This window comes from Beta vulgaris, chromosome 8, assembly GCF_026745355.1.
Source record: "Beta vulgaris subsp. vulgaris cultivar EL10 chromosome 8, EL10.2, whole genome shotgun sequence".
Classification (NCBI taxonomy): Eukaryota; Viridiplantae; Streptophyta; class Magnoliopsida; order Caryophyllales; family Amaranthaceae; genus Beta; species Beta vulgaris.
This window is the reverse complement of record NC_079209.1, coordinates 15,934,929-15,958,282: the sequence shown is the minus strand read 5'-3', so window position 1 is coordinate 15,958,282 and position 23,354 is coordinate 15,934,929. Positions and strand designations below refer to the sequence as shown.

The 23,354-nt window shown below is 35.0% G+C and overlaps 2 protein-coding genes across 2 annotated transcripts; one reads left to right on the top strand and one right to left on the bottom strand.

Moving 5' to 3' along the window:
- Positions 1–3,699: 3,699 nt before the first annotated feature.
- On the bottom strand, positions 3,700–8,767 carry LOC125492883 (cysteine-rich receptor-like protein kinase 25). Its single transcript, XM_048635623.1, has 7 exons — positions 7,984–8,767; positions 7,539–7,673; positions 6,018–6,154; positions 5,725–5,935; positions 5,230–5,467; positions 4,883–5,033; positions 3,700–4,116 (listed from the first exon to the last, which is right to left on the bottom strand). The coding sequence occupies exons 1-7, from the start codon at positions 8,765–8,767 to the stop codon at positions 3,766–3,768; spliced, it is 2,007 nt and encodes a 668-aa protein (XP_048491580.1). The 3' UTR covers positions 3,700–3,765.
- A 665-nt stretch (positions 8,768–9,432) lies between these two features.
- LOC125492882 (cysteine-rich repeat secretory protein 9-like) lies at positions 9,433–10,401 on the top strand. The gene has a single exon (XM_048635622.1). The coding sequence runs from the start codon at positions 9,452–9,454 to the stop codon at positions 10,274–10,276; it is 825 nt and encodes a 274-aa protein (XP_048491579.1). The 5' UTR covers positions 9,433–9,451; the 3' UTR covers positions 10,277–10,401.
- Positions 10,402–23,354: the final 12,953 nt, after the last annotated feature.

Sequence of the window (23,354 nt, the reverse complement as noted above, 5' to 3'; positions counted from 1 at the left end):
CATTGTAAAGTTTGTCGACATCGCTCAACAAAATAAGGAGATCTGCCTCTAATTCCAAAGCAAGTAAAGCCGCTAAACTATCATTATCCCAGAATATACCAGATGAATCCTGCTCAAAGTGCTCATAATTAGAATTATGGAAAGCTGCAAGAGAAACCATTAGTAGTAACACAATAAAAAAATAATTATGCATCTATTATTTAGTCGAGTTATTAAACTATGGTACATCATCAGGTAAAGTATAAATAAAGCAACTATCAGATACGATTCTCCTGCAACTTGCCACCGCAAATCAACTTACTCGATTTATAAGAACTCACTTAATGAAGTCGAATTTTTCCCGAAAATTCAATCAAATTGAAACCTAGGGTTTGATGAAAAAGCAAATGGAAGAGAAATTCGAATGAATTATACTCTGCGCCATTCAAATTCAAAGAAGAAGCGAGAGACTGTAAAATCTCCTCGAGAAGAAGCGGAAAGAATAATTATTATCCGATTGTTTTGTTTGTTGCATGATAGACCAGAGCGGAAAAATCCGACAATTGCAGATCTAGTTGAGGAGAGAGTAAAAGGAAAACATAAGGTACGAAGAAATTCGACGGACGAGGGAGGAGGGTTCCAACCTTCCAATTGACGGAAAATAAAAGTGACGCGCAATACTTACACCTATAGTCGAAAATAATTATCTGGAGGAAAACTTGTGCAAGTGCTCGGGTTAATTAACCGGAGCACTTATTCACAAGTGCTCCGGTTGACTAGTCAAACAGAGCACTTGACAACAAGTGCTCCGGTGGGCAATTCAACCGGAGCACTTGTGAATTATTTATATTTAAATTTTCACAAGTGTTTGGGTTGATTATTCAACCGAAGCACTTGACAAGTAGCACAAGGAGTTTTTTCCACTAGTGTAATTTTTACCACAAGAACACACAAGCAGAACGACAGAAATTTAGAGTTGTGAGAGAAAGGTAGTGATACAAGGAGATCCGAGGCTATGAGATTGAGGAGTATTGCAAGAAAGTGGTCGACATTTGTGGAGAATCAAGAGCAGTGGCTGCCTTGGGTTAATCCGAATTTCATAAGTTTGTCTCTTCTTTATTCCTTAATTATCTAGTTCTTGTGATTGAACTTGGTTGTTATTGTTAATTAGATGTTATTTTTGTTTCTAGTTTCTGATTTTGGTCTAAGTGTTTGAACGCTGAGTTTATTCAGATTTCAATATTAGTTTTTGTATTTATTCAATTCATGTGTTAATTTGTGTTTGATTTATAGAAGTTTAATATCAATACTTGTAGTAGTGCACGATTACTTGTCTAGACTAATTAGACTTTGCTAAATTTCTATTAGGCGCGGCGTTTAATGGTGATTTAGAGATAATAAATTAAAAATACTAGTGTGAGCGTGTAACAACCCATAATTATTATTTTTATTATATGGCGTGCTAATGTATGCATTATATTGATAATATAATTTATTAGAATTAATTTTATTATTAAGTATTCTCAAAGTTTAGGTGCGATTTAGGAAGTTATCGATTAATCGCGTGACAGACTTTTGTTGCATGGATCTTCGATGAATTAGGCCGAATTTTTTTTTTTTTTGGAGTACTTGGGCTTGGGACAGCCGGCTAGGTGGAGGGACAAGGAAGAAGCCTCTCTTCTTTCATTTTTTTTTTTTTTTTTTTTGATTTCCCTTTGTAGTTTGTAACCCCCATAAACCCCCTAATCATTTCTCCTAAATGAAACCATTTACTAGTTTATTATCATTATTAATGTTTAGAGATGTTCAAAGTATTTATTGTTTGAGACATTTGTTGTAAGTTTGTAAGTTACTATATTTTTTTGAGGAATTATGAGGAGTTGTTTTGATGAATTATGGGTATAAGGCCAGGTGACATCCCTTTTGACGAATATTTTGAGGTGAATGATATTTTGATGATATTTATGATTTTATTTTGAGATAAGAGCATCCGGTGGGATATATGTAACGGTGAAGAACATGCCAACCACCTGGTTTGCGAACTAGGGGTAAACATGGGTTAATTGTTTTCGTCCGAAAGGTCAGGGAGTTCTGCGTGTTCTACCCTGCATCGAGAGTTTGGCCATTCTTAGACAAAGGCGGTGGGGAACGTAAGCCCATAGACTGACCTAGAGATTGCGATTTGACAAACCTTAGGAAGTGAATTGCGATTCACTGGCGTTTGGTTTCTGACTCAATAACTTGTTGTACTTTTGTTTTATTATTATTTAAGTATTCTAGAGTTGATTTACTCACTATATCTTGTTTACTTGATGTTGACTATCACTTGTGTCACTTGTGAGTTTTATGGTTTTGGATGCATGTTATAGTTTTCATGATTGTATGCTTTCCTTTCTTTTTAATATATGTCTAAATCATGCTTTAATTTCTTTTGTTATGGGAGAACTGCTAGTTACTCCCCACTGACTGTAAAATTATTTAATATATCCTTGCAGATGGAAATGACTGCTAGACTTGTGACTGCTTGGGCTAGCAGGGTGTGGGTTGGTAGTGAGAGGAAGATCTGGTAGTCTTTTTGGTAGATGAGTTCTATGCTAACAAGAGAGATTTCTATGTTATGCTAGGTCTCAAAGACATTTAGTTTTTATTTGGGTTTTAATGGGAAACTTGGATGTCTCGTAGTTTTGGATGATGTGATGAGATGACTTGGGATGTTCCTTTTTATTAGAACCATGATGTTTTCAGATATTTCTTTGGTAGCTATGAAACTTTGGTTTGAGGATTATCTTTATTTATTGTTTTAGAGTAGCATAACCGTCCTGACGTTATTTTCGTTAACGTCTTGTTAGTAAATCTTGATTAGATATTGTTTAGTATCTTAGTAGTAGAAGGACAGGGTGTTACAGAGCGGCTCATAATTAGTCTTATTAAGTATATGCCTTGAACTAATAAAACAAGTTTATTGGGGTTGTTTATATTTTAGCAAGATTTTAGGTTTCTAGTGAGCACAATATTGAATTGACTGCGGCGGTAATTCGATGACCCATTTACTAAACTTATTATTATTGAACTAGACCAAATGACTGGGATTAAGAAACTAAGTTGTGTCTAATTTATCCTTGATCGAACCTAAGTTTTGTTGGTTGCTTGTTTGTCACTTGTGAATATTAGAATAATATTTTTTTTCTCTAAACTCATATATAGTAGTTATTTAGGTATGATTTCTAAACCCCCCATTCTATGTTCCTAAGAGTAAATAATGTTTATACTAGTATTTGTATTCTTTATGTGCATAATATTTTATTTTTGTTGTGAGTTAAATTTGAGAGTTAGGAATTATAATAATCTTCTCGTGGGATCGACCCTTTCTTACCCTTTTACTAGTGGTTAATATTTTTGAAGGACTAAGATAGGTATTATAAATTATTAATTTATGTATGGTAAACGACACATATCAATCGTTGTGTTCTTTTATTAATCCTCTTTATTGTTTTTCTCATCGTTATTTTTTCATTGAGTTTGTTCTGCACTAATTAAACTACAACCCCCTGTTTTCTAATATTTAAAATGGGAATTTCAATGAACCATCAAGCTAAGTTTAATCACTAATGATTTCACATAGTCGTCATTACATATATATGTTAGTTGTTACACTAAGATAATCACACAACAATATCTTGCTAGACCCGTTGTTTTATAGAATTACGTAATGCGGGAAAATAAAGAAACTTGTTTTCTTGCAAACTTGAAAAGCACAATTACAAATCCTTGTCTTTGTATAAATAATTATCTTGGGTACAAATCTTGCTCAACATCGGTATATAAGCTTACAGAAGTTGTGGATTGGTTATGAGAATTATTGCTTTGCTCATCTGTAGAATCTTTGTTATTGTGATCATTTATTGGTGTACTGGAATCTTGGAACCATGAAGAAGGTTTTGATGACGGCAAGGGTATGTCGATTGAACCAGTAAGCATAAGTCCAACCATTGCCATGGTAGGCCTATGCATTGCATTCTCTTGCACACAAAGGATTCCGATCTCTATGCATCTCAAAACTTCACTCTTCGAGTAATCGTCATACAATGCTGGATCCACTAGTTTGAAAGGTTGCCCTTCATTCCACATGCTCCATGCCTTCAAAAGATATAAAGCAGAGATTGACATTTTCAGTTAAAATGGTTGAAGCTTAAACATGGTTTGAGCATAAACAACATATCGAGCAATTTGATTTTCCATCTTAAATTTTTCTCCCATATGTATGGGTAGTACCCAAGTACGTTAAAGGACACATGTCATGCATGTCTGTGAGCACCATACTAGGACACGTCCATTATACGATTATTGAGATCAAGTCTATGAGTGGACTGACATCATTATTGATGGTCACGTAATTGGACAAAATAGACGAATCCTTCTGCAAGTTAGGCTCATTGTAGTCATACACGTACACAAGCTGAGACATCATCTCAGAACTACAATACTATAATTGTAAATAGCCATTTGGTACTATTATAGATGTACTATCTGAACACACACTCTCCTTCTCAATCCGTCACTGATTAATCTCTAACATGAATCATCGGAGGTGGTGGGAGTTCCTCGCATTTCCCCGATGGTATCTGACGTTTGTTTCCTTGCAGCTATTTCCTAGCGTTTGCCCACTCAACTCTTGGAGATCTTTATTTGAAGGACGCCACCGTTTTTACTACCAGAACATCATATATCGATCATATCACTCCTATTTATATTTTTCCTTTTCTTTCTAACTTTCATCTATAGAAGTAAGACAACGAAAGTATTTTCCAATTATGTTTTCCTTTGAAAATTCATTTTTATAAAATAAAAAAAGTTACTCATTCTAGCAAAGAAAGCTTAATGCATATGCATTATTGATACTTACTTGAATCACGAGGTCCTCGACCTGCGAAGACTGCCTGAAAATTTTATTCTTTCGACCACTTATAATCTCCAGAACAATGACACCAAAACTATAGACATCGGATTTTTTAGAATACTCCCCTGTATAGATATATTCCGGGGCCATATACCCACTGCAAGCAATTCAAAATCATTAACTCAATGCTGGAAAATCCAAAACCAACCAACTCCAACACAATAAATTAAAAAATTTTGTATTGTAAATCACCTTATGCTTAATGAAATATATTAGTTCAAAACCTTCATCAGTTATCAAAAAATTTAATTGTCTTATCTCTAATGAAGTTTATGGGATAGAAGAAGTCGTACTGTGTTCCCGCAATTCGACTTGTATTTCCAATTTTTTCATCCCCTCCAAAGAGTTTTGCCAAGCCAAAGTCAGCAATCTTGGGATACATCTCTTTATCTAATAATATGTTACTTGTTTTAAGATCTCGATGTATAACAGTAAGCCGGGAATCTTCATGAAGATATTGCAGCCCCCGTGTTATCCCCATTATAATTTTGTATCGTGTTTCCCATTTTAGAAGAGCTCGCTTTTTTGGATCTACAAACACAAAATATTAATAAATTAGATAATAAAGCAGGCATCTTTCCGAAGAATGGTAATTCAAATTGGCCAGAATCAGCATGACAACAACTAAAGTATTGCTGAAAGCTTTCAAAACAATGTACACATTTGTATATATAAACTAGTCATGTGAAGGTTAGATTATAATAGTACAAATAAAAGCATCTAATTATGGGTGTTTAGACAATATGGCTGGAACTTTTAAGGAACTGCATAATATAAACTTTTAGTACCAAATAGAAACCGGTCAAGGCTTGTATTTGGCATGAACTCGTAGACAAGCAACTTTTCTTGTCCTTCAGAGCAAAAACCCAAAACCTTGAGAAGATTTCTATGTTGAAGCTTCGCGACGATATGAGCCTCAATCATAAACTCCTGTGGTCCTTGCCCCGAGTTTCCTGATAACTTCTTAATGGCCACTTCTTGTCCATTTTTCAGTGTTCCCTGAGAATAAGGGCCCTTTGTTATCAATATATAATGCATCTTATAATACTAGTGATAATAATCGAAATACAAGGTGTATTACCTTGTAAACAACACCGAAACCTCCTTCACCGACCTTATTATCTACTGAAAATTCACCAGTTGCATTCATTAAAGTTAATAAATCGTACTTGATGAAGTCCTCATTTCCAAGACCGTCTTCTGAACGAGTACTCTTAACTGTTGTTTCCCATTTCCAAAAAGATAAACAAAAACAAATAAAAAACCACATCAAAGTAGGAAGGTTAGCCATGCATTGACTCGCACAACATATGTCCATTAATTTTGAGTTGACATGTTATAAAAGACGTGAGGAAAAAACAAATAACTTAATATAAAATCAATAAAGCAGACAACAGATAGACGTGGTGTTGAAACCCATTGAAAGGCCACTTGTGAGTGTCCCACATTAAAAAAAGAGGAGAGAATAAACCACTTTATAAGATTAGGAGTTACTCCTCCTATCACCAATTAGTTTTAGGATGGAACCTCCTAGCTTGTAAGTGGGTGTAAACTCTCCTCCTCCTTATTGAGTTACCCAGACCCATTTTCATATAATCTAAAAATTAACATGGTATCAGAGCCCGGGTTACGGGTCTCGTCTAAACTGGGTATTTGATCACTACTGGATAAGGATTTACCTTGATAGGATGTCCAGCCCCTCAGAGGATTATTGCTCTGACCTTTCCAGTTAGCTTTGAATTTCTAAGAACACTTACAAGTGAGGGGGTGTGTTCAAACCCATTGAAAGGCCACTTTTGAGTATACCACATTGGAAAAGAGGAGAGAATAAACCACTTTATAAGATTAGGAGTTACTCCTCCTATCACCAATTGGTTTTAGGAGGAAACCTCCTAGCTTGTAAGTGGGCTAAACTCTCCTCCTCCTTATTGGGTTACGCAGGCCCATTTTCATATAATCTAAAAATTAACACGTGGTTCACCAAATTTGGCTATGTCCACGGGCAGAGAGAGAGAGAATATTTTATTGATGTGAGGAAAATCAGATTACATAGATAATTCGACTTAATTCGTCGTATAAAAAATTAAGGTAAAATAACCTATTTATACTCCCGTCAGAAAAACGCGTTTCCGCGTTAACCAGGCACCCGCCCGATCTGTTGGTAATTACTAACTTCCTGATTGTTGTGGGCCCGGTCGGGTAAAACTCGCCCTGTCGTAATTCGGTGAGTCCACCCGATCGTGCGACCTTGCCCTATTACATCGGGCGACTCCCAAAAAACTGCATTCCAAAAGTTAGTCACGGGCCCGATCGGGCGGCTTCGCCCGACCCGATCGGGCGGTACTCCAAAGAACTCTTTTGACGCATTTTGACGAACACATTCAAGGCATTACGCTTACATGGCACTTGAATTATGTTACTGTAGAAATCATGAATTAGATGCCGCCTAGATTTTTTTTTCTTTTCTTTTTATTCTTCATAAAATGAACAATATTCTAGTTCTTATGCTTGTTTATAGTAGCTCAACAACACACATGTTGAAACTGAACCCAGGGTAACACGCAAGTTGCAACCAAGGGTCTTAATTAGCACTATGACTTACCTTTTGCAGCTGTTTCCACAGATGTTTTGGTAGCCTTGTGTCGTGTACACAACCATATGCCAACTAGTAGTAGTCCAATTCCAGCTGATGTAGCGACTGCTATCCCTGCTATGGTTGATGCTTTCAGCCTCTTCTCTGTATGAGTGACTCATGAAATATGCTTAGTTAACCATTATATAACAACCAGAATGAAAAATAAAAGCTAGAAATATATTCCCCGTCTCATAATACTTCATCCATGGCTTGGTGACAAATTACTAAAAAGTTGAACAAAGAAGATAGTAAAAAGATAGAGGAAAAATAGAAAGCAACGTGCCACTATGTATGAGAGAACAAGTATTTCGAGATATCCAAATTGGAAAATGAAACAAGTAGTTTGAAACCCCATAAAAGAAAATAAGTAATTTGAGGTTCAAGGATTTATCAGAATATATACAGGTAATACCTGGATGTATGGATTGTATATTTGGTTGGGATGGAGATGGTATCAACTCCTCTATCTCAGTGTGGTTATAGAAACGCCTCATATCATATTTCAATTGACAACTCGGCAAGAAGGAAACGGCACGTATACGTCCTTTACAACAATTATTCATCACAACCAATGCTGCCTTTAAGCAAATATTACACCCTTGTCCGTCAAGGTCCGGAGTGCATTGGGCAAGGGAATATAGTGTATCATACAATGTCACATTAGCTTCTCTTGTAGCAAAATGCTTAGATGGGGTACTAAATGCTGCATCTCGTATAACACCATTCATTATTTTCGCAAAAACGGGAGCAAACTCGACAAAGTTCGAGACATTAGTTGTGCTCCACAGTCTAGCTGACGGAAGCACCTCATACAAGGAGAAAAATGAATGGTTTGCGTACCTCAACATACATTCATCATACCATATAATGGCTTCCCCAAATAATGGGCAATTTTGAACCAAACGTTTCGCTGCATCAGCAACACATTGAGTACAAACATCTTGACTTAGATCTTCTCGGCATATAAAGAGGCCATACACTTTGTTAGGAACAACCCCTGTTGTTGAATTAAAGAACTTAACAATGGAGGCTTGGGAGGATAACCTAGTAAAGAGGAGGTTTAGATTGGTTTCGTATAAACTTCCTTGCGTGTAATTACCATTATCTCCTACACAACCATTGCTAGCATAATTTACGGCTGCATTCACTCGAACAAGTTGACAAGTGAATAATGAAACAAATACGAAGAGTATCATAGCTATGGGCTATGGGCTATGGGCTATGGCAGAAAGATGTAATGAAAGTTTTTGAAATTTCCGTAATAGTGGGGTTTTCTTAGATAATTTACAGAAACATATTATTATTATTATTATTATTACTAAACGATCATTTTCATGATAATTTGTCAATTGCTTATGGAAGTCAACTAGACTTTCTATTTTATTCTCCCATCATCATTGAAATGTTAAATAACTCATTAGTTCAGCATTACTTACAAGTTGATGTACTTTTTTTTTCTTAGAGGAAGTTGATCCACTTCTTAATATGTTTATAATTAGTGGAATGACTCCAAAATGTTAAATGATGTTCATAATAGTCGTGCTTACATCAAAAAACCAAATCATAAATTACATCCAACGACCAAGTTGGCAAGTTGATTAAAAGTCAGATGTTCATTATAATCGTGCTGACATGAAGTCATCGATCATGACATGTATACATGATTATGCAATATATGATACGAAGAGTTTTACTTTAGTTCCACAGTCAGAGGGATTTTCTAGTTTAACATTTATCTATTGTATTGAATTAAGATTAAACTAGGGAAGATATTGTGAAGTATTTAATTAATACTGGACTTATACCAAACACTTACAGCTTACAAGAAGCCAAATCAAGCAAAAAATTCATCTTTCGGAAGACCAAAAAAGTACAGAAGAATGAGCAAGCAAAATTTCTATCATGTGCTGCAAATCCTGGTACCCCTCCTTTTATTCATACAAAGTTCGAATTCTGATCCTGATCAAATTCACTTCAGGGGTGGCAGATGTACACCATTTGACAATTTTACACCCAATAGCACATACCAAACAAATGTACTTTCTCTCCTCTCCGAACTTAACTTGGAGTCATCCAATTCTAAGTTCTTCAACTTATCCACCGGCGCTGGCAGCAACCGCGTCAACGGCCTCTACCACTGTCGCCCCGACCTCTCACTTGAAACATGTAACGCTTGCATCATTGCCGCGACACAGATGTTCTTTGACAAGTGCGCAATTAAGAAGGAAGCCATCATGTGGTACGAGGAGTGCACCATCCGCTACTCAAACCGTTCGATTTTCTCGGTTAAGGAGATTGAGCCGTCCGCTTGGGCATCAAGCATCTTCAATGTCTCTCAACCAGACACTTTCTTGAGCTTGCTAAATTCTACCATGGAAGGACTCATAGCTAAGGCTACTCTTCCCAGCAACACAGAGCGATTTGCGACATCAAAAGATAATTTCACTTTGTTCGAAGGGCTCTTTGGGCTAGCACTATGTACTCCAGATATAACAAGTTTCGAATGTGAGGAATGTTTGAGAACTGCATTGATGATATTCCCGACTTGTTGCGGAGACTTGGTCCAATATGTAACGGTATTCCTTCCAAGCTGTCATATAAGGTATGATACCGCACCATTTATAATTGAAACCCCTGCTCCAGCACCATCTCCGGCTTTGCATCCTACATCCGCGCCGTTCAATGCACCTCCTTTATCTGGTTGATCAATAGCAACACTATGTGCAAATTATAACAATCTCCAGTAGGTTTCAATCTTCTGGGGGAGCTTGTAAGGCTATGTATGAGTTTCTGTTTGTCACAAATCATTGATCAGTATTTCTTTTAACCATATAAGTCCATTTGGTTTCTATCTTTGAAGTAGCTGATCACTTGTCTTATATATTAGTCATTTTTCCCTTTCTTTTTCAACATGTTTTTTCCATATTGATTTCAATTGTATTTTTTCATTTCATAATGTATTATCTTCGATTGTTTTTGAATTCTTAAATTATGCACTAGATCATTCTTTGCTTACGGTATTCTTAGCTTGATTCAAAACAAAATAAATCCAGGCGCAGTGTTGTCGCAGATGCACTGAACGAAATAAACAATTAATGAGCAATTGACACAACAATTTAACGTCTTTCACTAATAAAGTGTTAGCTACGTCCGCACAGCACGAAGAATTCAATTTATTATGTTTAGCAGAGGGAGCACATAATATAGAATATGGAGTCAGAAGTTAATTATAAACCTCTAAAAAAGGCAGAAGTTAATTATAGAGTTTATATAGTACCTTACTAATTATACACTAAACAGATGGGTCAAAACTCGAAACTAAAACAGATTCGATAAGTGGAGGTAATTCCTTGATTGAGAATTGGTTATGGTTTCTGTAGTTTAGAATAGTTAAGATTGGTTGTTGATTATTGTTATTGTTGTGAGGTTATCATTTGGTTAATTATTGTGAGCTTATTGTTATGATTTGGTTAAGAGAGTGAGCTATGTCAGCGTCGTAACGAGATGAAAATGATTTCAGAAATAAAATGTTTATAACGCGATGAAGTAAAGGTTACGAGTTTTCCACTCATTTTGGAATTTGTTTGTTTTGTATTTCTTCTCTGAATTTGCAGGTTTGGTGTTGTGAGCTCGAAATTGGAAGTGAAGCAAGATTATGATGTCGTCCTAGATTAAGGATTGAGTTTGTATTTTAGATAGCTGATTTGAGAATAGTTATTTATGTTTCATTGTATATCATTTTGGGAATTTTAGTCGAGATATTGGTGTAATTATGGATATTTTTTCGCTGCAATTATATTTAATTAAGAGTTAATATTAGTTTCTTGTTGCCAAATGTGTTTTGCTAGCAGCTCGGAAGAGCGGGCTGTTACATTGTGATTTTGCTTATGTTTAGGAAATATAGTTAGTGCCCTAATGGTAATAAGTTAGATAGAGTTTCGTAGCTAATACTTCTATTTCATGATATTAAATGTGCGCCATAACCCCCCTTTCATTTGCTTTGTTGCAGCTACAATTGGTTTCTTGTGTTCCTAATTAAAGTTGTTAATATCTTCAATAATTTAATGCAATCAAGTCATTCCATTGTTATTGTTTTTCTTCGTTGCCATCTATTCTTTCTATATTCTACATGGTGCTATTCATTGCTTCGAATTTCACAACCTTCAAGTTTCAGCTTGACCAAAACGTGAATTCTCAAACATCCAATTATTTGATGTACTTCTTATCAAATTTCACAACATGTAGATATTTCAATTGGGGATGCACATTTCACCGCCTCCATAATTTCATTGATGCACATTATCAACAACACCGCTTTTTGGAAGCACTTGTCTATACACAACCTCGTGAAGCACTTCTTGATCTTCACTATGATACACGTAACATCATCAACCTCTCTTACTATGCTGGTTACCCTTCATATTTTTACTCATAAAATGAAAGATAGCCTGTAATGGCTTACTTCATATTCTATCTCTCTCCTTCTCTTTCTGTGGGATTTAACTTGGTTCTGATACCACGTCGAAATTATAATAGTGATGAGAAAGGGAAAAAAAAGACCATAATTATATTCAATCCAATAAATAAAAGTGTTTACAGTAATCCTTAAGCAGAAGCCCAGAATTCATGTCAGACATAGTCTGTCACTAACATGATAGTTTATTTATTATAGGAACTAACTAGTTGAATTATACTAGCATACTTTGACAACGTAGTAATATTCTAAAATAATTATCACTAGAAATTAGGAACCATAATTTGAAGCAATAATTCTAACAAGATCGCCTCAACATGGATAATAGTCATGTGCCCTACTGGCAACTTCACCTACGAGGTGTTAAAGAAACTCAGTAGTAGGGAATGGTAAGGGAATGGGAGGTTGACACAGATACGAGGACTAAAAAAGTGTAGATACATTCCTTTTCTAGCTTCGAGACTTTAATTCATTGTGAGAACCGGCCCAACAAAATTATCTCGAATTGAATAATGGCTCATTGGCACTGACTGCAAATTGCTAAATTGGCTAACATTTTTTCAAAGAACGAAGGTTGTCGCCAATGCCATTTTTTTTAGAAGGAAAGTGTATTTCGGATATATACAAGCACGAAGAGGCGGACCATTTAATGGTTATAATGATGTGATATAACATGGATAATTATTCCTGATTTTATGCCAAGTCCATCTTATGTTGTCCAACTACTTTTTATTATTATTTTTGTTACTCAATATTATTAGTCCCTTTATAAATTGCTGAAGGTTTAATCTTTAATTACATGAAATAAGTGAAGTTTGAACCGTTGTAATAAAAGTTAAAATCACCCATCTCTTGAACTTCTCCAACAAAATTTGTTGAATTGAAGTTTAAGAGTAAATTTTATTGGAAAATTGCAAAAACCAGTATAGGAGGATGAGTAGAAATTGATGAGAGAGAGTGAGGAGGAAAGTGACAGAGAGTATCCATTAACGGGGAATTGGGGATTTGATTATTTAAAGTAGCCAAAGAAAAAAACCACACGTGATGGTTGTTATTAACGTGAATATGTGATGAGTCATCATTGATAATTGAAACAAAAGTTCAATTTTTTTGCTCCTAACCAGAATTGAACCTGTGTCCCTTTTCCCCATCTCTTACCACTTTACCATTGATCCAAATGCTTTCTGTTTGTCTCTCTTTCAAACATCTAATACATATAATATATTTTTATCCGCCTCTATTTTTTGGGCCCTATCCCGTCGCTTATATTGCATCGGCCAAGAACTGCCCCTGATTATTAGTCTATATCATTATATCTGAATAAACTTCTTATTATTGAAAAATACACGAGGCACTGAATAATTGTCATCAATCAACAAGACAATAAGTCTTAGTTGCACAAATAATGTTTTTGTTTGTGTGGCTAAGTATAGTAGTATATAATTACACCAAAAATAAACCAAACAACATAAGCAAAGACAAGAGGGAGCAAACAAACTAGGTTAGACTCCTCACCCCAAGCCTAGCTGAAAAACTATACAAAACTATTGTGCATGTTAAGTTTTGATGATGAAAAATAATAAAATATGTTGTAGTATCAAAGTTATGACAGATGGTTGAGAAAGGATTAAATCAATGAAGACTTTGAAGAAATGAAGAATCAAGATTGAAGTCCAAGTTTATATTTCCTAAGTTTAGTTACTTTATGCAAAGTGTAATGTACTTGAACTAGGTGATATATTATGTGCCAAATATAGAAATATAAAATTAGGATAATTATTATTTTCTTAGAGTTAAGGAAATAATTAATTATGTTAATTTTATATATTTATATAAAAGGAAATTGAAATTCAAAAAGTAATTTTATTAAAGATGATAAAGTTTTAATAAAAATGTTCTATGAAAGAATTTTCATTAAAAGGTGTTTTTAGTAAAAACCTAGTTAAAAATGTTTTTGATAAAAAGAAGATTTTCAAAAACAGTTTTGAGAAAAGGGATTTTCAAATTAAAAAAAGAATATAAGGTAAAGAGAAAATCCATTGGTTATCAAAGATAGAAGATAGAAATTGATTTAAGGAAAACTTATTTTTTTATAATTGAAGATAAAGATGAAAAGGATAAAGTTTATTTTCTAGAAATGAAAGTATTATCCCTTAAATTAAGGAGTAAAAAGATAAATATTTTTTTAAGGATTTTTGATTAGTTCATAGACTATAAAAGCGATTATTATTTCAGTTATAGTTTTCATGTTTTCAGAGAGAGAGAGAAATCAAATATATTAAGAACTGAAAACTATTTCCTAAGGAACAGAGTATAGCACTGTTCGAGTTAGTTTGAGTAATTATTCTAAAATTGTAATTGTCCGCTAAATTGCTTGAATAAGAAGCACACATTTGAGGATCTTTTCTTTCTGTAATTTCATAATTATAGAGAGTTGCAACACTTAGAGTTAAGTGTTAGAGAGCACTACTAAGGTTAGTAGTGGGGGAGTCTTCTTGTATCAAGAGGTTGATATTTTAGGATTCAAATAAATAAAAGAGTTTGGTTCGTGTGGACGTAGATCTTAGAGGTGAAATTGAACCACGTTATATGTTGTGTTTGAGTATTAATTTCATATACTTTAAGTTTTCGCAAAAACACAAATTCGAGAATTAAGAGTATTTCGCACAATGCCAGGCACAGTGCCATAACAGAGATTTTGTGAAAATCGATGAGATTTCGTCACTCAATTAAACCCCCCGCCCCTCTTCTTGAGTGTCTCCTTGTGTTCCAACAAGTAGTATCAGAGCGGGCTATTCTCTAGAGAATATAGATCATGAATATGCAAGATGACTCTGTTGATAGGCACACCAAGTGTCCTACTTTCAATGGAAATGATTACGGATGGTGGAAGACGAGGATGATCTACATTCAAGGTTCAGAGTATGAGTGTTGGAGAATCATAAGAACATGATCATTCTTATTCAAGTCAAAGATACTGAACGAAACATGGTCGACAAGGATGAAGATTACTACAATTCGGTTGACTATGCAAAAGCCGATTTTTTTTTTGAAAGCTATGAGTATTCTCCAGTATGGAATTGGACCTGGTGAATGTTCAAGAATCTCAGCATGTACTACTGCTAAGGAAGTATGGGACACACTGGAGTTGGCCCACGAAGGTACGAATGAGGTAAAACAATCTAGAATAGATTTGCTTGTCCAAGAATATGAATTGTTTACTATGAATAAGGACGAATCTATTAAAGAGATGTTCACTAGATTCACACTAATCACTAATGAACTATGTTCTCTAGGAAAAACCTATTCTTCTGAAGATCTAGTAAGAAAATTGTGAAGGAGTTTGACGAATTGATGGCTTCCTAAAATCACTGCTATTCAAGAGGCTAAAGACTTAACTAAACTCTCACTATAGCAACTAAATGGCTCATTAATGACTCATGAACTTATTTTTTATTCTAAAACTAATGAACTAAAGAATAAAGGTTTAGCTTTGAAAACTGAAGTAGAAACTGAAGATAGTGACAATGATGATGAGGTGGCATTTCTCACTAGAAAGTTTCAAAATTTTCTCAAAAAGAACAGGAACAACAACTTCAGAAGAAGTGGAAACTTCAAAGGTAAGGGTACTACACCCTAAGAAATGTGCTACTAACTCTTGTTGTTTCAAGTGTGGTGAGTTCGACCACATATTAAAGAATGACCTTTATGGGATGATGAAAAGCCCAAGGAAAAACGAGAGCAGTCAAAGAAAGAATTCAAGAAAGCTATGGTTGCTGCATTTTGGGGAGATTCGGATTCTGATGAAGAACAGAGCGTAGCACAGTGCCACGAGGCTAAACTATGTCTGAATGTTGTACAAACAACACTGAAAAAGGCACTGTGCCAGGACGACTCACATCTATGCTTGATGGCTAAAGTTCGAACTCTCTAGAAGAAGTTGAAGATAGTAAGGTAAGCCTAACATCCTTAAAATGCTCAATTCATCTTCTTTCAAAATATGAACTTGTCACCTTGCTTGGAAACATTATTGTTGATAGTCAAAACATGAATTATAATTTGATATTATGAAAAAGGAAATAAAAAACTTGACCAAGAAAAAGACATGTGTAATAGCCCTGTTTTTTAAGAGCGTTTCTTTAAAAGTTAAATATATTTATTAAGTTAATTATGTTTGGGCAATTCTTATTTTATTTGAGTTATGGAGTATGAATTTTATTTGTCGTTCTTGTAATATATGTGTCATATTAATTTTTTGGATATATTATTATATTATTTTATATATCGCGTTTCATGAGCAAATTATTGATTTATATTTACCCGATTAGGAAACCAAAGTCGGCTTCCCTTCAGTCCTTTACGTTGTCCATTAATGAGGTAATAACCCCCCCCCCCTCGGTACTTTTTGGTCGGCATTTTCATCCAAAACACAAACCCCACACTTTCTCTCTCTTATGTGAAAGAAACACCCAAACCTGTGAAACCCTTATTTACCCTTCATATCTCTTCCTCTGTTCCCATGATGTGCTGCTGAAGCTCGCCGGAGGCGCGTCTACTCCTCTGCTCACGTGATGCTGCGGCTGTGATAGATCCCCTGTTCGCGATTTCTCTCTCTCTTGTTGTGTGGTTGTCGTTCCAATAGTAGAAAAAGGTCAATTAGCATCGGACCCTGGACCCCTACTTGCGTCGAAATTTGGTCCAACGGCACAAGTCTCGACACAGATGACCTAACAATGATCTGCGTCGTATGCGAAAACTCCACAAATATTTTAGCTATTTGTGTCGCACTATGTATATGGTGCGACGCACGTATCTCTACAAGCACATCAAAGAATAAACTATGTGCGTCGCACCAGAGGCAACGTGCGACGCACAATACCCTCCTGATCCCCCCATGGACATGTGCGTCGCACCTTGCCCCTGCCATCCAGGCTGGGCTGGGAAGGGCAATGTACATCGCACCATGCCCATTGTGCGATGCACTTTGTTGATTTGCATCGCACAGATGCAAGGTGCGATGCACATTGCCCTTCCCAACCCAGCGTGGATGGAAGGGGCAATGTGCGTCGCACATTGCCTCTTTGCGACCCACATTGATGATGTGCGTCGCACTTTGTGCCATGTGTGACATACATTTCTTATCATCTGCGTCGCACTTGTTGCCATGTGCGACGTAGATGTATGGTTTTTGTTTTTCGTTTTTTCAGCTTTTTTTGTTGGTTTGTTTACATATTACTAAAATCTGATGATTCAAAACTAAACAACCATTTATATTAACAATTGTGAGGGGAAAATTCGGCAGAGCCTCCTTTGTAATTTGGATAACCTAAGAAATCGTTGGGAAAAAGTTATATATATATATATATATATATAACGAAACCTGTTTCAATACATCTCAAATCATCTCAAACAAGCAACCAATGTTGCAATACTCAACCAATAATGTACAACTACTACACTAACAAGTTACTTGACCCTTTCTTCTGTCACGAGATGTGCAAAGTATTGCTCAAAATTGTCTTTGAGTCGTTGATATCATCTATGGTGTATGACTCAATGCTTGAAGGAAAATCCTATAAATATGTTAACTTAGTTAATATACTTTAAAATTATATAAGTAAAGTAACGAATTTACAACATATATATACCTCTTTCAAATCATTTGACTCAAAGAGAAAGCGGACGATCAGAAACATGTATCTCATGACGAAATAGACGCATTTATCTCCTCCCGTTTGTTGAGCACAATACAGCACATTTAGTACACATATTAGAATCGAAAAAAAAATATTAAAAAGAACTATAAAATGCTTATCAAATACAAAACCATAAGAGATTTACCTGCATAGGTTTCCAAGAAAATTTTGTTGCTTTTTTGATACCTTCAAGGCGCGTGAATTTTGTATATCCACTAAGTACACAAAAAATTTAACAATAAAAGGATTACTACAAAGATTTATAACTTATTTAAAATATCATAAAATACATGTAAGAATTATAAGAATTATTAACTTACGTATGCATCGGGTCCTTGATAGTTAATGATCTATCTCTCCTAAGCGAATCAAATACATATACAGTTTTTATGGATAGAGAAAGGACGAGAAGAATCCAATGTTCCCTAAAGCATGCAAGAAAATGTGATGCTCAACATATATACTTTAACTACAAGTTCATATATAAAGATAAAACAAAGTAAAAATTAGTTTAGCTAACATACTTTTCAATATACGGACACATGATGTATCTCACTTGTCGATAGACTTTCATTGACCTTGCCATGTAGTTTGGCGCGTCATCTGGTTCAGTGCGTAGCATGGTCTCCGAAATCAAACTAGGACACATGAAACCAATATTTGAATCTCCATTTACCTCATTCTCATCTGACAAGTATCTACACTCCAAATATGAAACCAATAATAATAATAAATATCAATTTTGATTAGTTTAGAGTTTGAGAAATCTCACATCATAAATATTTGCAAAATGGATACATTAAGCCATTCTCCCGTCAGAAGTTGGAAAACATCTTGTCGGGAGAAAAACAATGTATGATCAGTAGTATAGTTAAAGTAGGAACTCCGAATAACTTTGATACTAAAAGGCTCATCTAAGGGTTTTTTGCAAAACATTTGATGCATATCCTTGACACAATCAGACATATCCTCAAGTGACAAGTCAATCAAAGGATCTACATGTCTATGTGCAGACTCATCGGTGCAAGGATCATCAGCAACTGTTTTCTTTTTCTTCTTCTTCGTCGCACCTTCTTTAGGTATATGTTCCTAATTCAAATCGACTTCTTTTTAATTCATATTATATATAAAATAAATATTATTTGGTATATATAATTCAAGATTTCTAAGTATATACATTTAGATTTCTTATTATACTAAATCATAATACTAAACATAAGTTACCTGATTATCAGAGACTAAAAATACCAACTCTTTCGGCCATTCTATGAATGAACCCTCAGCTTGACTGAGTTTCATGGTGAATGGAGGAAGGAGTGGAACTGGAGCATCTGCGTAATCTGCAAAAAACTCATCAACACTCACTTTCACGACGGTCATAGAGTGTGACGATGACTATTGTCGTGGATGAACGATACCGTCGGCTACAATGATCGGTCCCGAGACATCCGCTATTGCCAAGCGACATGGAACTTGACTCTTAACATCCAATGAGAGAATAATGTCATCAATTAAGTGTTTTCAAAAAGCAAAATATAATAATTAGAACATAAATAAAATGAAAATATACCTGCAAGTCCACAAATGGATCATTGCCCCCCGATTTACAGCTACTAGGAACGAATGGAGTGGAAGGAGTTGGTACTTGAATACCTAATTGCGCCGCAAAAGCCACGAACCTTTCTTGAACTAATGAATCTATCTTCGAGTGCATCTCTTCCATTGTCTGTTCTCTAACTCTTTAGCTCACTCTAGCCTCTAACGCATCCATCTCCTCATCATCCATGCCCCTACCCTTACGAGCAGTATTGCTTCGATCTAGATCTCCCCAAACAGATGTAATCCCAATGCTATGCCCAACTATTAACACACGCCTAGGTCGGTCTTTCCTCTGCAGAGCACGTGATAGAGCATCATCCATCCGACTTAGAATAAACTCTCCTTCACTTTCATTCTTTTTCCAATCATCGTGCGTTCAAGATAAAAAAGAATCATATGATTAGTAGAAGACGAGTAAGTAGACAAGAAAAACGTTATAAATTTTGAACAATGCTTACAATGGACTCTTTTATCTTTTGCTTTTCTTTATTAGGAAAGAAGAAATTTCCATCCTTATCTTTTTTCGATCTCGCGAGAAGCCACGACAATGTCCGATTCGGCAAGGAGGAAATCACTGATGATGTAGGGGAGTCAACAGATGATGTTGTAGAGGATGAAGGGATATACCCTTTGGTGTTTCCAAATGGGAATCATCTCCGCATATGATTTTTGACCCAAAGAATGAGTTAGCTTCTTAGCAGCCTGAGAGATTCTTGCTTTTTCACTTTTAGCATAATATAGGATTTAGTAACTAGTCAACATTAAAGAACTAAATGATAATATAATTTCATATGATTCTAACGTATATATTACATACATGGAACTCCTTAAAGTTACATTTTTCTACAAACTTGTCTCAGATCTCTCGCGTGATGAAAGGATACATCTCGTACGGTTGCCTATCATTGTTAGGCCCCTTCCTCAGTTTCATGATCCATCTAGTCACCAATATTGACTTGAAATCTCTCCACCACTTATTACATGTAGTCAAGACATCTCGTTTCTTCTTCTCATCCTCTTCTATTCCAAACTCTCTCTTCAATATACAAAAATAAACCAATTAATAATAAACGATTAGAATAATAAACATAATCTTAATTAGTGTATTAAAAGAATAAGGTTACTTACTTTAATATCTTCCCATAAAGTATTTTTTGTGCCTTCTGGAACATCATCCCAACTGTCGTACAAGATAGACACATGACTTCTACTGATTTCCCTGCAATATGTCTTGTACTGACCAACAAATTGCCCTCGCACGTATCCACTCATCCCAAGCAAGAACTCTTTTAAAGCTGGGTCTGGAACGTATCCCTTTTGTAGGACCTCTTGGCCTGCTCAATTTCTTCTTCCTAGCAGTTCCATTAGTAATATGGAGCTTATCAGATGCATCATGCATCACTACAAGAAAAACTATCATTTACGTCCAGATTTCCCGTCGTAAAAGGGTCAATTCTCGTCGTTAAAATCCTTTTACGACGAGAAACGCGTGTGGTCGTCAGTCGTCGTAAAAGGCTTCGTCGCAAATAACTTAACAACCAGATTCAATCACTCGTCGCAATTGCTCTTTTGCGACCAGATTTACTTCTCGTCGTAATTAGTTATTATTTACGACCAGTTTTCTCGTCGTAATTTCTTAATAAAAATATTAAAAAAAAAGAAATTAGCAACTATTTAGAGTTGATAATTTCATTCCAAATCCTATATTGAAGGTTTAATTCGAAAAAATAGAACAATAACACAATTTGATACCATTTGAATTCCCAAAAAATTAGATATAGAAATTCAATATTTATAATTTATATTCCTACACTTGAAATTATTACAAACTACTACTACTACAAGTATGAAGTCTCAAATATACATATAAGATACAAAAAACTATTGTAAATGTACAATTGAAATTTTTTCCAAGGATCTTATTTAGAATTATACAAATAAGAATTAAAAAGAAAAAACTAAAACCTTAAAACCTAATTTAACAGGAACATTCAACAGCTAATACAACTAAAATCTTCAAATAGCAGAAAAACATCAGCTTCAAACATTAAAGATGTATCTTAAAACAACAATCTCCAATCAACAGGATGGACAAAAGCTTCAACCTGAAACAACAAAAACAGAGAATTGAACAAAAATAACATGAAAATTGAACAGACAAACATGAACATTAAAAACAAAAAAGGAGAAATTTCAGCAAAATTAAACTAAAAAAACCCATGAATTTGAGATTCAATAGGAACATTCGACCCAAATTCAACAGGAACATTCAACGAACTTGTGCAACAACAAATTTAACCTAAATTCTCGAGCAAATTAATCCCAAAAACCCCTTAAATTGAACCCTAAAATTCAACACAAAACCCCCAAAATTCCAACTAAAATTTGACTAATAAAAAAAACAAAGAATCGGATGAACAAGCCCGGATTTCGAATGAACAACCAAAACAAAACAAAATTTTGAAAGAAAAAACCAAACAAATCAAATGAACAAACCCTAACCTCCAAGAAATTCAGTAAATTGAAACCCTAAAACACAAAAAAATCGAACTAAAATCCAAAAATCGAACTAAAATCCAAGCAAACCCATAAACCGAACTTAAATCCCCAAACAAACCCAAGCAAACCAAAAAAAAACAATCCAAACCCCAATTTCGAGATAAAAAAAACCCCCCTTTAAATTCAAGAGCATGACATGAGATATGAAGGATATGAGGAAGACAAATGGCGATGAGGAGGAAGACGGCGATGAGGAGACAGATGGGTGTGAGGAGGGAGACGGCGATGAGGAGAAAAGATTTGGTGGCTATGGCATGTCTGATTTGGGGGAAAAAAATAGAAGGGTTTTTTTTTTAAGGGGAATAGAAGGGTTTTTTTTTCTTTAATCTAATATGGTAGGTTATTGGTACTGATGGTAGATGTATATAAAAGGGAGTAGATAGATAATTTTTTATTTCAAATTTCATTTAATTTGGTGATTGACCGGGAATAAATCCCGCCTAAGTTTTTCAGCCAAATTTCAAGGTTCGTTGTTTTTACGACGAGATTTCCGTGTGGTTGTAATTGTTCATTTTTTTGCGACGAGATATTAGCTTTTACGACCAGAATTCCGCCTCGTCGTAGATAATTTATCCTATTTACAACCAGTTAGTAGGTCTGGTCGTTATTGCTAATTATTTACGACCAGAAACGCGTGTGGTCGTAATTTTTGGTCGTAGATGAAGCATTTTGTTGTAGTGCATTATCTCATCTTCCATCACTACACCTGAAACCATGTACATGTTAGATTAATCAATAAAGTAATACACAATTATTTGAACATGCAAACCACAAAATGAAAAATTAAAGATTATAAACATTAATAGTTGTGTTAATATTACATAATTTACCTATCAATAAGCTTTTTGCCAACTTAAAATCCCTCATTGTGGTCTCGACGAATGTAATTTGTGTCTAAATCTTCCCCTAATGTACTTGGAATGACTACTGACGAAGCAATGGCTTCATTGAATTGTGTATCGTAATCTTCTTCATCGCGTACATCATCAATTTCAAGTATTCTCCTTTGTCCTTCGATGACAACAAAACATTTTGAATCGGCAGGGTCAACCATGTAGAATACTTGTTTTGCTTGTGATGCCAATATTAAGTTATCTTCATGATGTCCTAACTGGCTTAAATTGACTAATGTAAAAAATTCATGTTCATCCTTCTTCACATCACGACGAAGATCAACCCACTTGTATTGGAACAACGGAATTTTGAAGTCAACATAGTCAAGCTTTAATATCTCTTCAATGAACCCATAATAAGACTTCATTGTCTCAACAATCGTTCTATCTCTTGAACTTTTATACTCTGATAACAAAGCCCCCATCGTAACACCACTGTTTTGCATCGTGGATTTGTCATCTTGCCACTTAGTGTAAAATGTATAACCATTAATGTCATATCCTTCATAGGAAATAACCATTTCAATGTATCCGATACATCGTTAGGAGTATCAGATATTTG